Raw genomic sequence first — 16547 nt, forward strand, 5'->3', positions numbered from 1 at the left:
TAGGAAAAAGAATTCAAAAATTCGTTTGGAACCATAGGAGACCTAGAATAGCAAAAGCCATTATAGGCAACAGTCACATGGCACCAGGTGTAACAATTCCCAATTTGAAACTATACTACAAAGCCACTGTGATAAAAACAGCATGGTACTGGCAAAGAAATAGGCCTGAGGATCAATGGAACAGACTGGAAGACACAAAAACAAATGCAGATGTACTCAGCTACCTCATCTTCAACAAAGGAGCTCACCATCCTCAGTGGAGGAAAGATAGCCTCTTTAATAAATGGTGTTGGAAAAACTGGATATCAACCTGCCACAGATTAAAATTAGACCCTTATCTTTCGCCATGCACTAAATTAAAATCCAAATGGATTAAAGATCTAAATATTAAACAATTTAATTTAACTTAAATATATATGTACTGAGCTTTAGCAATAGGTCAAGGTCTTTTGCTTGTTGCTCTTCTGATTGAAGTTCTGATTGATATTTTGTACATACATCATACCCATAATGTAGCTCTACAGGAGAAGCAAATGCTGAGAAACACTTGCAAAACAATCTCACAGACTCTTTCAATATTTATCATAATCACTAGCCTCTGTCCCTTGCCAGTGTTTTATAGATGTTTGACTTACCTTTGATTAGACAATAATATGTTTTGTGGCTTTCCGTTATTAAGTCTTTCAAAGTACTCAACTTTGTTTTCTTATAAATGGCAGCCCTCTTTTAAAACTAAAAACATTTTTTCATTGCTTGATGTGATTATTTTTTAAAAAAACAAGTACATCTGTTATAAATAGGTATGTGAATAAATACAAGTGATTCTTCATGAGTACATGGTTTGGTAAGAACAAAATTATGAGGCAACACCAGTTCTTTTTAAAATTAATTTTATTGGTACATTTAAGGTATACAATGTAGTGACATTCATCATTGGAAATTTGCACCTTTACATAATCCATCTTGGTTCTTATTTTTTCCCCTTTCCCCTGCCCTCCCATCAATCCCTCCACCCCTTCCTATCTACAAAGACTTTTTTCCATTTTTTATTTTTCTCATGTTAATTCCTTCCCATTTTTCTTTTCCCCTACCCCTCCCATTTTCCCTTCCACTTTCCATCGTTTCTTCCTATTTCAAATTATCTGTTACACCTTTTAGTCCTTATTTACACTTTCAGTTCTTCACACTAGAGAAACGATTCGGTATTTACACACATGAGGCAACACCAGTTTTTAGGCTGGTAGAAGTGACTCCATTTATAGACTGCTGTCACATGCAAGGCATCGGGTTCAATCCCTGGCACTGAAAAAAAATTCATTTAAAAATAACAATGATAAACCCATTACTGTTACCATAAATAAGTTTATGTGTCAACCATTCTTTCAAATAAAAAAGTGTTGCACAAAAATGAGATAGTTCAGCTTGTATTACAGTCACTCAAGTGCTGTGCCTCAAGAGAGTCATAGTTCAGATGGCACATGTGCAGTGGGTGTGCTGTATGTGTTATCTATATTTTGTTGTGTGAATTCTTGACAAGATGTGTTTTCCGATTGGAAATTTAGTAAAAGTACTATTTTCATTGTTTCATCAAGGACATCCTTCACTAAAACTCTTGTTTTGTACTTATAACAGTGAGGGTCCAGTTCTTCATAAGGTGCCAATAGTTTACTCATTGTTGCTTTGTCTCACCAGTGTAAATGATAACACAGTGAAAAAGGCAAAATCTGAGTGCTATGATCAATACAGTTTGGCTTCATGGGCCTGTAGGACCTCAGGCCACACTTTGACAACTGCTGTCCTAGGGGGTTGTCTACAGGTGATAAGCTATGATTGTGCTATGGACCCTACTCAGTGTGCTTTGCAGAGAAAACGGAGAATGTTTGGTTAATTTTGAAATTCAGTGGAAATTGCTATCAAAAGTTGCAAGTTTGCCAGGGATTTAGCTCAGTGGTGCTGCGTAAGGTCCCGAGGTCCCTGGTAACCCCCCCAAAATAAGTAAGTAAATAAATAAACAAATTGCACATTGAAAAAATTTTTGCCTGAATTTTAAAATGATTTATGGCTCCTAAGTAAAAGTTTTGAATATTAAATTGTTCAGAGTATGTAGATTTTCGTTTCAGCAGTACTTTCTAGCCTGTTTTAGTTTTTGTACTAAATGTATTTTTTCTAATCTTAGGGGTCTTTTTCTTTTTAAGTTTTTTTTTTTGTACTGGGGATCAAACTCGGGTCCTTGCACTTGCGAGGCAGGAGCAGAACCACTGAATTAAATCCCTGCTCCCTCTTTTTAAGAATATTAGCCAGGTGCAATGACACACTTGTAATCCCTGCTAGTTTAGGGACTGAGACAGGAGGATCACTTGAGCCCAAGAGTTCAAGACTAGCCTAGGCAACTTACCAAGACTGTGACTAGAAAAAAAGAATATTTATCCAAGTCACTCACAGAAATTGAGTTGACTAAAGTCTGTGAAAGATACACAGTACACTGTGAAAATGATACTTTATAGATTACAGTGTCATATCTTTACTTTGTAATGTTTTTCTCTTTAAATTATTCTAAAAAAGATGCTTAGGTGTCTTTAGGTGTAGTAAAATTACACACGATTATTTGGGGCAGCATAGAGGAGCAGTGAAAATGGAATTTCTCACAAAAGAAAACTGATTTAATACAGTATCCTAGTTCACCATGACCTAAGTTGTAGGTGAAATGCAAAACAAACAAAAAAATAGCATACTATGTATTGGATGCATTGTTATCCAGGGTGCCTTTTAAAATTATATATAATTTATGGGCCTATCTACTTTTGGAGAATAATGGCTTTCTGTTTAACTTTTAGAATATGCTTGAATTGCTGGAAGAAATGCCAAATGGAGTACCACCTGACAAAGTAAAAAGCTATATCTATCAACTAATCAAAGCTATTCATTGGTGCCATAAGAACGATATTGTCCACAGAGGTGAGTATGGAATTTATTAAATGGAAATACTAAAGAAACATAAAATAAAACTAAAATATTTGCTGTCTTTAGAATGTTTCTATTTAAATAGCTTTTGAAAATATGGGATTGAGGGCAGGGGTAAGGGGAAAAAATGACAACCAAGACCTGTCATGTAAAGCTACAAGATCCCAATGATGAATGTAATTGTACTATACCTAAAATGTAGCAATAAACTCAATAAATAAGTAAGTAAATAACTTTTTTTGGGTTTTTTTTTGTGTCAGGGTCTCACTATGTAGTTGAGACTGACCTGGGACTCACTATGTAACCCAGGCTGGTCTTGAACTCACAGCGATCCTCCTGCCTCAGCCTCCCAAATGCTGGGATGACAGGCGTGCACCACCACTCCCGGCTATAAATAAGTATCTTTTATGATTTGAAAAAAAAAAGAAAGTATGGGATTGAGAAGTTATTTGCCCTCCAAATCCTTTTGTACCACAAGGATGTATCATAAATATATTTGGATATTACATGGTGAGATCTCTTTATATAACCAGATCCACTTTGAACCAGAGAAACATCTAGTCATATAGAAGTATTCAATAATTGCAAATTTTGGAGTTTCTTTGGGATGGAGGTAGGGTAGCAAATGGATGATTTCCATAGCCTTTTTGTCCTACAAGTGAACCAAGTAATGTAAATCAACTTAGGATCAGGCTTTATAGATGGTCCTTAAGTCATTGGCCCCCATTGGCACTCATATTTCATTCCTATTTAGGGCAACAATCTTCAGTATATATTTTCACCTCCTGATTTTCCCCACTCATTCATCCATTAGTGAAAAGTGCTCATTGTCTGCAGGTTTTGGGCATGATCTACCTAGCACATAGGCCGTGATTATAAAATGTCTTAAGTTGTTTTAACTGCCATGAAGTCACTGGTTTATAGCAATGAAAAGGAAATTATTTGCTCTGCATCATCTTTGACTCTATTCTATGTATCTTCACCTAGTAATCTCTTTTGCAATGCAGAGTTCAGTAGTGGGACACAAAGTGGTATAAGGATGAAGCTAAAAGTTGTTTATCAGAAAATGATGCAATGCCCCTTACTTTTTAAATTATCAGATAAATGAATGTTATATTTAATTTAGCTATAAAGATGCACAAGGATATCACCTTAAAAGTAATCTAACTTTTAAGAAAAGCTTAAAGGTCCTACAAAGAGTACCAACTTCTACTATTTCTAGAGTTAGTAGTTGTCTTTCATTTGACTAATAGCAGTTACTTTACAATATTGTCAGTGGTATGGATAGATCTTTTAAGTCAACTGGATATCTAGTGTCTAGGGTAATGATTTCAATAATAGGCCATATTATCTTTGAGGATATTAATGGAAAGCTGAGTAAGCTGCATCTCTATCATGAAACTGACTTAAATTTGTAGTGAATCTGTTGCTGTGAATTAGTGGTAGAAACCATGATTCTGAAATCTACAAATTTCACTACCCCTGCCCTTTGTCCACTTCCAGCTTCACCATATGGTATAGATGATGATTACTGTTATCTAAAAATAGAATTGCAATGGGCTGGGGGTTTGGCTCAGTGGTTCTGCTGCCTGCCTCCCAAGTGCAAGGGCCCGAGTTCAATCCCCGGTCAAAAAATAAACAAACAAATAAAAATAGAATTGCAAGATGCCTTTCAAAAGGCAAATTCAATTGTATTTTCTTCAAGTTTCTACCCTTCAACTATCACATCTTCAAAAGATCCATGGGAAAAAATTAGAAATCCTAACTTGACTCATAGTATAGCTTCAGAGTTATGCATTGGTAATTATAGACCACACAGACACGCTAAAGAGACATGTTTAAATATAGCAGTTATACAGAAAACCTTTCTTGGATTTTTTTCTTCCAGTAAATATGCTAGCTACTTAACTCTCAGTGTTTTTTTTTAAAGATATCTTGTGGCTGTAAATATATTCTATCTGCAAAAATTTAATATTTTATAAAGTAAAAATAGTTTTTCAAAATATGCTGGCCTAGATTTGGTCATTCTTAAATTCTTATCAGAAATCCAACTGATAATGTCTTTAAGAGTTAAATACGGGCTGGAGAATGTGGCTAAATGATAGAGCTCTTGCCCAGCATGCTCCAGGCTTTGCATTTTATCCCTCGTACAGTAAAACCTAAAAATAAATTTTAAAGACTTACAGGGATTTTTTAAACTGTGGCCTACATATTACATGCCATTATAGTGATGTAGCATTGTCAATAAAACATTTATATTAATTGTTTTTTAATCTTCATACTCTAGATATAAAACCAGAAAATCTCTTAATCAGCCACAATGATGTTCTGAAACTGTGCGACTTTGGTAAGTTAAGAGAAATTGTGTCCTGCTACTTACAGAGTTAATTTAAGGTAACACATAGGTGGATTTTAAAAGGCATTTTAAATGTAATTTTTATGTTGAGTTAAATTAGCAGAGGAAAGTTCTTTTGACACATGGTGAAAAATTGATTGCTGGAAGAATACTGCTTTCTCTGCTCTGTAGAGTACTATGTACAGTTTTTAAAAATCCATCATTCAGTATTTGTTTAATGAAAAGTAAAGTAAATACATGTATATGCCCAGTATCTAATGACTCCTCTTTGGAGTAGGATGAAATATTTTAAAAATTGTTTTGAGTTTCGTCATAACTACTAAAGATATACCTGAATATGTAAACATTTGTACTGGGTCTGTATGATGATTATATATGTATAAGGTCAAAATCATTTTTAAAATACTTCCATTTATGAACTGTTAAATATTCAGTGAATGAGATTGGTAACTGATATGTGATATTCCAGCTCTGGATTGAATGTATAGTTGTTTTTTAAATTATACTGTCTCCTAGTAAACAAAAAAATATATGTATTATCTCCTATATAGATAACTTTGTATTAAGTAGTGTTAAACAGTTAAAATACTGTGGAAAAGTTTTAAAATCATAACTGAGGATGTTAAGTGCATGGGTCATTTTTTGAAATTATAGTTTTACCTAATCTATATGCTAAAATATAGCAATTTGATTTTTAAAATTTGTTTATTTCATGTATTACAAGTACAATGTAAACCTTCACATATAACTAAGAATTCATCTTCTTATCATACACAGAGTTAGATTCGATTAGTACCCAGATGGATAGCACAAGTGAGGAATAGAGCATCGTAAGAATTTGCTTTGTAGAATGACCAATTTTGCCCAGTGTAGGGATTAGAAGTAACTGTTTTCACTAAATATTTTCTAAGAATTTAAATATTATGAACCTGCTTGGCCTAAATTTTTTTAAATTTTCTTCATAATTTTTGATAAAAAACATTATAAGGAGCTGGGGATTTAGCTCAGCGGTTCGGTGGCCTGCCTTGCAAGCACAAGGACCCGAGTTCAATCCCCGGTATAAAAAAAAAAAACAAAACAAAAAACAAAAAACCAATGTAAGGAAGTCTATCTCTAGCCTATTTTTAAAGAATTAGGAAAAGAAAAGTGAAATATTGAATACTGTATGTGAAAGATTTTATCTTGGCATTTCTAGCATTACCTTAGCATTATGATTTTCAGGAACAGTGTTGACTTCCTATTCTTAAGTATAAATCCCACCCAACACAGAGACTTTGCGCACCTTATACACCATTTACTATGGGCCATAGATCTGCTTAAATTCCAAGGTTACTGAAATTTATAAAGCAGGTTATAAATACAAAAGAAATGCTTATAGAATGGTTAATAAGAGACAAAGAAACCTCCTAGTCTAGCATTATTTATTTAGAAAAAGACTGATTAAAATGAGCAGGGAGTTCCTCTGGGCAGTACCACATGTGCTTTTCTGTGTCCTGTGTGTGCATCCCTAAGAAAGGCTACCTAATTGCTTTCCTTTTCAGTGCATACAGATTCTTTGTCTGGTTCAAAGAATCCCATTCAGAAATATAAATATTTCTTCAGAGCATGTCTCACAAACATATATTAATTAACTGAAGTTAAGGGTTTGGGTTTTTGCTCTGGCTGTTTTTGTTTCTTGCTGTTTTATTTTAGGAAACTCTGCCACTTTTCAGAACTGACACAAATGTCAGTTTTTAGCTCTTAACTTTAATGTTTCAGTTTTCTGTAACTATTATAATGAACCTATATTGCACTTGGTAGGTTAGATGGGTAATTAATTTATCCTGTTGCCTCACTTGTGGCTATACTGTGACCCTAAAAATGTCTTGAAAGAGTGGAGGACAGAATTCACGTGTGAATCTACAAGATAATAAAGATTCCCCATGTACTTCTCAGGTATTAGATGACAGTAATTTTATCCTGCTTCGTTTCCATCACTACTGACTGTTAATTGTTTACAGTATAATGGGTGGAACTGCTGACCAAAAGTAAGCAGATAAATACTATGTATAGTAGAATTAATGACCATCAAACTAATGAGATGCTAGTTTGACTTCCAGCTATAGGGAGGATTTCAGTTTATTTCTGAGGTCTGTATTTTTTTAATTTTAGAAAATCTTTAATGTTGCCCAGGCTAAGAAGGCCCTGTGAGCAAGCTAAAACCTTCCAGTGGGAAGTCCCTTTCATGTCCCAGCAGCCTTGAGTGGCAAGGGGCTGCATCCTTCTTGCCTGTCAGAGGCTGAAGCCACTACCATCAACTTGTATGCCACTTCCCCAGCCAAAGCTGGCCTGTTCTTGACTATATGGGGACTACAGGCACCAGAAAGTAGGCAGCCAGGATGCAGGTCCAATCATGGAGGCCCCCGAGACAGCTCATTGAAGCAGGGAGTCTGGGTCTCAAGGACTGGGTCACTGCTGTCATTGGCATTGTCGCCCTGTCAGAGGCCTTAGATGCACCTTGTATTACATTATTGCACTGGTTGCAACCATCATGTTCATCATTTGGTCCAAAGTCTTCCCAGCCATCTCAGTGCCATTGACCTCAAGGATGTTATCACTGACTGCCAACAGCCCTGTACTCTCAGCCAGGGCCCCATATACCAGGTGGGAGATGAAAATGCCTGGAACCCGCTACAGGCCCTGGAGAGTGCTCACTCTGGCATCACATATACTAAGATAGGCCGTGGGGAACCACATGGATGTTCATGCCATTTCAGATGTAGAAGCCCAGAAGGAAATCTGAACCATGATTGTGAAGCTGAGCCCATCAGTGCGTCCTTGAGGTTTTCATTTTTAGGAGAGCCGATTTTAAAATATGTTTTGAGTGCTTAGAAAACCATGGAGTGTGGATTTCTTTAGCATAGGAAAGAAACTGGGTTTGTAATAAATACATTGTATATTTTAATTAACATATGAACTTTTAAAAATAACAGGGACACACTATTAGTAAACAGCCCATTCCATTCAGTATCAGTCATTATGTTGTTTTGATGTTCTGTTCTTTTGAAATATTTTGCCAACATGAAATTATTTTTTCAGGTTTTGCACGGAATCTGTCAGAGGGCAATAATGCTAATTATACAGAGTATGTGGCCACCAGGTGGTATCGATCCCCAGAACTCTTACTTGGGTGAGTTACTGTCTGAGAATAAACTCTACACATCTATTGATTCTTTATCGTTGGCTTTTGTTCACTGATAGAAAATAAGAACATCAATTAAATATGTCAGTTATATATTCAGTATAACAAACCACCTACAAATGAAATGATGGGAAACAAGCACCACTTAATTGCTCAGGATTCTGAGTCAGTAATTTGCATTCAACTTGATAGTTCTTCTAGTCTATCTTGGAGTCCCTCATGTAGTTAGTCTGCTGGAAGGTCATCTGAAAGCTGGTTGATATGGGGGCCCTCAGCTGGGACCGAGCATCTTTCATCCCTAGGGACTTTCAGTAGGCTGGCGCATGTTTTAAGTGTGACAGTGGGAAAATTCAGCAAGAACATAAGCCCCAAAGGAAAGGTGGTTTCCAAGTGTGAAACAGTATGGCTTTTGCATCTGGCCAAAGTTTATTTTATAGCCAAACCCTGATTCAAGGTATGGAGAAGTAAATCCCATCTATTGGTGGGGGAAGTGATAGTGCCTCACTGCAGAAGCCACATGCATACAGAAATGGAAGGAATTCTTGCTAATAATCTTCCACATTAGGAATGTGAAATATTCTCAGAGTTTGACAGTCTGGCTTATCTATTCATTCACTCATTCATTCAAATACTTACCAAATATTTATCAGGTATCTCTTGCTAGACACTTGGGATAAATATGGAACCAATTGCCATTTTTCCTCTGAACAGTGTAAATCCTTTTTGATAATAAGTGACTATTCAGTTTAGCACTGCATTGATATTTTTTCAGCAGCACCTCCACAACCATCCACTTTGTGCAATAATCTTCAGAAAGTATTTGCTGCCTAATAATACCTATTGGAAGACTGAAGTTATGTTTAGAAATGTGTGGTAGCTGCCAGAAATAATGGGTGCAAAAAACAAATTTGAGCTAAATTGAATATTACTAATTGAGTGATTGTCAAGTAGTAGTTGAACAGCCATATTATTTGTATAAAAATTCCATTTAAATCAGTTGATATTTGGTTTTATGTTAAGAATTTGCATTTTTATACATTCTCAGGGCTTTGTCCTTGACATTCAAAATAGTTCCAGCTGCATAAATTATTCAAATCAGATGGTAGAAGGAAAATAGCTTGTTGTGGGGATGTGGGCATTTTCCCTAGGTTTCTCCACCTAGTACCATGGAAAATGTTTTGTTTCTCTCAACTATGAAAGAAAGATCAGTAGCCCACCTTCCCTAGCAAGCTCGAAAAATATCTAAATGAAGTTACCTCATCGTTCTTAGGTTTTTATGGGAAGGAAATGAGATAAATGAAATGATGTATTGTTACAATGAGAGAGAAATAAAATACTGACATATAGTCGCAGTGATTTGTTATACTAGAAACATTATGTATAATGTGCTTTCGTTTGACACTTTCATATTACTATTATATTGTTATGCCATTCTAGAATTTCATTCCATATTCTTTTACAGATATTTTATTGTGGCTTTCTCTTCTTAAAGCTTGGATGGTTTCTTAATCTAGCACAAACAGTTTGGTTTAAGGCTGTAGATAGTGGGGTGTAGATCTAACATTGTTTGGGGGATACCTAGATTTTTATGATGGCCTCGATTTGTAACAGCAGCTCTCCTTTTAAAGCCCTCAGATAAACTCAGATCCTACACGTGAGCTATAAACCCCTAGTAAACTAAAAAATGTTTAAGGGAAATAGTTATCAGAGCCCTGTGTATATACAGTACAATTATGTTAAAGTAATTAATATAATAGAACTTACCACTGTCTTAGCTATTGGAAACTGTGATGCTAAGTAATCAAAGGTTAATTCAGTATTTATTTAAGGAGACGTGTAAGTCAGTAGTACATTTTAGTAGGCTGAGCTCAAAAAATTGATTAAAATGTAACTTTTCTGACAGAGCTAAAATATAATTACTTAGAAAATACATTTCTTAGGAACATTTTATCCCCCAAGTAAAATATTGTTAATCAGACATGTGCACTAAATATTAGGGTTTATTAAGACATTTGTGTTGAAGTTATACTCACTTTTCAAACTTGTGTGTACTAAATAAAAATTGTTATTAAACTGATATCTTTATTAGTGTTGGTTTATTCACTTGTGTTCTGAATTTTTACTTGGATGTCCATGTTTTCTTATTCTCAATCTCACTTTTTTAAATCCTTAAATACACAAATATGCTTCAAAACATGAATCTCTTCAGAATAATTTGCAAATTATTAAGACCTTGTATTTCTTCACTTGCCAAGATAATCTCTTCCTTTGCTTTTCAGAGCTCCCTATGGGAAGTCTGTAGACATGTGGTCAGTGGGCTGTATTCTTGGGGAGCTTAGTGATGGACAGCCCTTATTTCCTGGAGAAAGCGAAATTGACCAACTCTTTACTATTCAGAAGGTGCTAGGACCACTTCCATCTGAGCAGATGAAGCTCTTCTACAGTAATCCTCGGTTCCACGGGCTCCGGGTAAGAGGTTTTGCTAGACCTGAAATGGAATCAGTGCAGGAGTATTTAACTCATTATTCATTGCACAGTGGACTGCTAAGCTATCCTGTGAATATTGTTTCTTTTCCCATTAAAAGGTTTATTAATCCTTACTATAATATTTTATTCCTGAGTCTTATATATTATTTATGAATTTAAAAAGCAGCCAGAATTTGAAAGTGGGAGCTGCTAATTTGTAAATTCTAATTTTTCAAAATCTCTTTTAGCATATGCATTATTATATTCTAATCTTGGTTATTTTAGACTCCTTATCTACAACATTAAGCATCCCCAAAGATACAAAATGTATGAATGACTGCTGCTTGAGCAAGCACATTTGTAGTGATTTGAAAAGGGCCATAAATGCTTGTATTGTGCAAGCTTAAAGATTCTTGTTCTAGCAATTTCTTGTCTATTCACAGTGAAACATCAAGTTTTCTTTTCAGATCACCATGTTGTCTTTCCTGAACTTGATCACTTTGTATAAAGCATGTTTTCTGAGAATATGCTTAAAAGCATCTTAGAAAGTCTAAAGTTTCCTGAAATGAGAAATATTTAGCCTACAGGACCAATTCAGTATAGTGGCCAGTGAGTTATAGGCTGCTTCTCTTATCCATTTACCCCAAACATGACTCTTTAAAAGTTGTCAAGCACTCTTTTGGGCCAGCATGTCACTTGGTGGTCATTATGGGGACTACAAAATAATCTTGCCATCACTTCCTTTCTTTCTCTTAAATACATATTTTTCAAACCATGTTTTCCTGCCATTGGCAAAACACTTTGATTTTTTTTCTTTGACTCTTTGGACCTCAGTTAATTTCCCTTTGGAGGATACCAGCGTCCATACATGAGTGCCCAGTACAGCCCCAGCTCCGGCTGGGTTTAATGGATGTGGAGGAAATGGATTGATCCAAGGTGTGTTTCTCTACCATCTTCTTTCTTTCTTTCCAAAGTGCCTGAATTATCTCAGGTAGATTTTTCTTTTTCTTTTTGTCTTTGTAAGCCAAAAATTGTCCAAATTTGTGGCATCAATTAGGGTACAAATACCACATGTGGTGGAATAGGTTAGTTCAAGAGTCATTGAACATTTGTCATACTAGATGTAGAAAATATGACAATAAATAGGACTTGCCTTCAATCTAGAAGAAAGTCTATTATTCACAAATAAAGTAGGTCATAATTACTGAATTTCTTTCACTGAAAATCATTCAAAATTCTTTGCCTATAACCTATGAGACCTTGCCTAATCCAGTCCAGGCTCTCTGGCTCCCTAACCTTGCCTCATACTTATCTCCATTCCCTTCCCTTTCTAAATCCTCAGCACTCTTGCCTGTTCTTTGGCTTTCTTAAACATTGTAAGGTTTTTCAAGCTTTATGTGTTTAGGACTTTGGCTTCTTTGGGAAAGGTTCCTCCCAGGTATGGTCCTTCCTCATTTTGTAAATCTCAACTGATACAATGCCTCCTCCATCTGGCCACCCTTTATACTGTCTCCCCCAGCCCTCCTTCCTGTTCCCCTCATGGCACTCTTCTTTTTGTCTATCATACCACTTACCACAATATGATGGAATTATTTCATCAATTTATTTACTTGTTAATTATCAATGCCTAGCTATCCCCCACTAGCATATAAGTTCCCGGAGGACAGACATTGTCTGTGTTAATGCTGTACTTGAAGCATTGAATACAGAAACACATCTGCTGAGTGATTTATCAAGCCAATCTGTGACATCAACACTTAAGCTCAGTTTTATTTCTTTTCTCTCCATGTCGAATCCTCTCACTGTCATTGCCTTCACCTAAACTATAGGCATTTGCTCCCAAACTGATCTCTTGAACAGTATCTGTCTTCCCTTAAGGTTAAGTCTTTTCACATTTCTCCAGCCATGCATTTAATTCTATCTCCTTTTTGTTTCAAAACTTCTATGGGAGTATTGATAAAGTTTAAACAACTGAGAGGGGAGCATTAAAGACCCCTTGTTCTTAGCTCTCTAGCCTATCCCTCCCCTATCCCTTTTTCTTGGGCCACATTTCCCTTCCATCATTTTCTTTACCTGTAGCTTCTGCAATGCTTCCTTTCCATTTCTGTGGTGCTCCCAATACTTACTCAGACTCAGACCCAATCTTCTCTCTCCATGAAGCCCTTCTAGACTATCCCAGGCTCAGTAGGTAACTTCTTCTGAGTTCCCATAGCACTCTAGTCACTTTTTTTATAGCACCCATTGCATTCTCTTTTAAGTTACTGGTTGCAAATATGTATCCTCACTGGACTAATTAATTTCTTGAGGAAATGGACTGTTCTGTTTACCATTGCATTTGTGGCACTCTTAGAAAAGTGCCTGCTAGGTTGAATAACATTGAATAGTTCATCTCAACTGCTAGAACTTTAGTTAAGTTTGGTCTACTCGGTGACTTCTTGGCCTGGTTAAAGTGGCTCCATGATGGATTCTCTGAAGAGAATATAAGCAGATCTGACATGTACCTGGGATTCATAATAGCTTCTAAACTAGCTGCAGAATTTAGACTTTCATACTGAAATAATTAAAACAATACAATTTATAGGAAATCATGTAATAAAAAGTACTGCATTATTTACTTATTTGTACTGTTTTCTAATATATCCCATTATTGTTTCGAAAGACTGTGACCATGTCAAACATTCTGGAAAGTAAAAATCATAGTTGAGGATTCATTAGAAAGGGTTTATGGGGATTTGAAATTTTAAATGGATATTGAAGAATACAGTGGAATAGATTTAGAATGGAGAGGCCATGTGAAGGCTGTCTTTTCCTCATTTGTCTGTGGTCCTGTTTGTTCACAGACCTCTCCATTAAACAGTGCTGCCTATAAATGTTCTTCAGGGAAATTGCTACTTCCATGACACTTTGATTTTTGTAAACCTTTATATGTTAACATTTTAGTCTGAAAATGTTTGTGGTGTTTTAAGTTAATTCAGTGTCTTTAGAGGTTTAACATCTTTTGAGAGAAAATTTTTCCCTATGCTATCACTTAAGAATGTCTGCAACAGATAAGTAAGCATACAGGGCCTGTGAGCTGTATTTGCTGTGAGCCATATGGTCACCAGGAACTAATCAGTGTGATAGGCGTTTGGATCCCCTTATGAAGAGACTGAAAAATCCACTAAATGTTGCTGTAATTGTATGCATTATTTGGAAAAAAAATAAAAGACTGGGAGAGTTCAAAGCCTAGCTCCATATTTATTACTTGAAGGGCCTCAAAAAGTTCTTTTACCATATGTGCTTCTGTTTTTTGTGTGTAACTTGGTGATGGGGCAGGGGTATCACCTAATGAGGTTGTTGTGAAAATGAAATGTTGTATATAAAATGCCCAGAGCAGTGCTTAGTAAAGAGATACTCTTATTTTATTGTATTAGCTAAGTGATTAGGAAAGAAAACAAACTACTGACTGGGATATGCCTTAAACTTCTGTGCTTGTTTTGACTATTTATTGAATTAATCTGATGTTAGAATAGTAAGAGTTCATTCAAAAGCATATAAGTAAATTTTTAAGTTAGGAGTTTGCTTGATCATTTTATTCTAATATTTCTAATACCCTTTGACTTTGAATATTAATTTTCTTATCAGTGAAATGTTATTTCTGGGAAAATAAAAGGGAATAGTATCTGGTAGCATAAGATAGAACTCAGAAGTAAAATGTTAATTAAAATGTACTGGGGTAGGGTCTTTTATCATGGCAGAGCAGGTTTCTTTCTTTGGGCTGATATCTAGCGCTCCAGCAACATCAAAGGAACTTCTGTACCCTCCTTAGGAGAAGTGCCTCAGTTTAGAGTGTGGGTTTACATCACAGGCCTGGGTGCAAATGCTAGTTCTACTGCTTGTTAATTATGTAATTTTGCTTTAATCAGTTACTTGAACTTTCTGATATAATTTTTTATGTCTTTAAGGGATAATAATACCTAAAATGCCTGACCTAGGATTGCTTCCCTAAGAAATCAGTTTTAGCTTTTTTGCCTATACATCTTTGTTATACTCACATTGTTCCATCTTCCTCTGTCTGGAATGTACTGTCCTACTTTTCCCTATCTTCATATTTTTCTTATCTTTTAAAGCCTAATTCAAATATTACCTACCAGTTCATTCTTCTATAGCCACAAACTGCCACTGTCTCCTTTCTCTGAGCTTCCATCAGACTGTACAGCTCCACAGTTTGGCACTGATTGCTTTCCCAACGAGACAATGGATTCCTCAAGTGCAAGGCTTAGCTCCTACTCGGGTATATTCTATATCTCCTGCCCTACCAAGCACAGTGTACAGATGCTGTCATAATTACTCCCTAAATACCTACGTCATTAGTCCTCCTTTCTACTTATTTAGCATATTTAAGGATTTTAGTACTTTGAAATGTTCTTATGTTGATACAGAGGAAATGTATATTAGAAGGAAACTAGCCCTCACATTTGACATTGGGCTCTGCTAGTCATACTACCCAATGCTTCAACCTCTACTCAAGTATGACCAAGTGTAAATTGGCAGAGGAAAGGATAGAACATTTAAACAACCTTGAATCTTTTCCTCATCTTTTTAAAACATGTATTTGTTAAGCTGCAAAAGCAAATTTTTAAAAATCAACCCAAAAAGGAAAGATTTGAAAACAGGTCATTAAAAGTATTACATTGAAAGCAATAATACAAGGCAAGTACAATGGCATGTACCTGTAATCCTAGGACTTGGGAGGCAGAGGCAGAAGGTTTGCAAGTTCAAGCCTAGCTCCATAGCAAGTTCCAGGTTAACTTGTACTACATAGTGAGATACTATCTAAAAAAATGAATGAATGAATGAATGAATGAATGAATGAAATAATGCAACCAGTATCAGAATTCACTTAGTTTTACTTCTATGGTCTTACAGGCCTCTTGCTGCATTTTTCTCCTCTATTTTCAGTTGTAAATGTTATGCTGCTGTAAAAGTACCATAAAAATCTTACATGATATTATATCATGTTCCTTATGTTACATCCCAAGTTACCATCAGTAATTAAGAATTGTCTGGGGAAAAAAAAAGAATTATCTGTATAAACAGGCATTCTATATAAACTGTTTGGAACTAAACTAAGAAGACAATATTCTATATCCTGTATAAATAGAGTTTCTGACTTTTATATTTTATTTTACATTCCTTAGTATTATATGCCTAGATTTAAGTTTCATAGTTCACCAGAGTTTCTGTTATTTAATATCCAGTCCTGTTAATTCATAGCTATAATACAAAGATATAAAAAGTAATATACAAATATGATTTTGACTTTGAATGGCACTAGAACATTAACTTTTGCTCAGCTGCTCCCTTCTGCCTCTCTCATAGGCCTGTGCACAATATATCTTTCTGTCTTAGTTACTTTTCTCATTGCTGAGACAAAATACCTGACACCCACAAGTTAAAGAAGGAAAGGTTTATTTCAATTCACAGTTGTAGATATCTTAAGTCCATAGTCGACTGGCTCTAATGCAGAGTGGCCTGGAAGAGGAGAAACAGTCCATGTCAAAGCAGGCAGGAGACAGTGAAGCATCAAGCAGCAGCAGCAAG

General features: G+C 35.6%; 1 protein-coding gene and 1 pseudogene across 1 annotated transcript in view; one reads left to right on the forward strand and one right to left on the reverse strand.

The window, feature by feature from the left end:
* Cdkl5 (cyclin dependent kinase like 5) overlaps positions 1–16547 on the forward strand; it is a 150803-nt gene that overhangs the window by 98481 nt on the left and 35775 nt on the right. Inside the window, exons 6-9 of the mRNA XM_010643652.2 lie at positions 2835–2955; positions 5249–5308; positions 8396–8486; positions 10778–10967. Of these exons, the coding sequence (XP_010641954.1) occupies positions 2835–2955; positions 5249–5308; positions 8396–8486; positions 10778–10967 (462 nt within the window). The remainder of the gene's footprint in view (positions 1–2834; positions 2956–5248; positions 5309–8395; positions 8487–10777; positions 10968–16547) is intronic.
* LOC117284724 lies at positions 7589–8053 on the reverse strand (annotated as a pseudogene).

This window comes from Fukomys damarensis, unplaced genomic scaffold, assembly GCF_012274545.1.
Source record: "Fukomys damarensis isolate Sample0158 unplaced genomic scaffold, DMR_v1.0_HiC HiC_scaffold_39, whole genome shotgun sequence".
In the NCBI taxonomy this organism is placed as follows: Eukaryota; Metazoa; Chordata; class Mammalia; order Rodentia; family Bathyergidae; genus Fukomys; species Fukomys damarensis.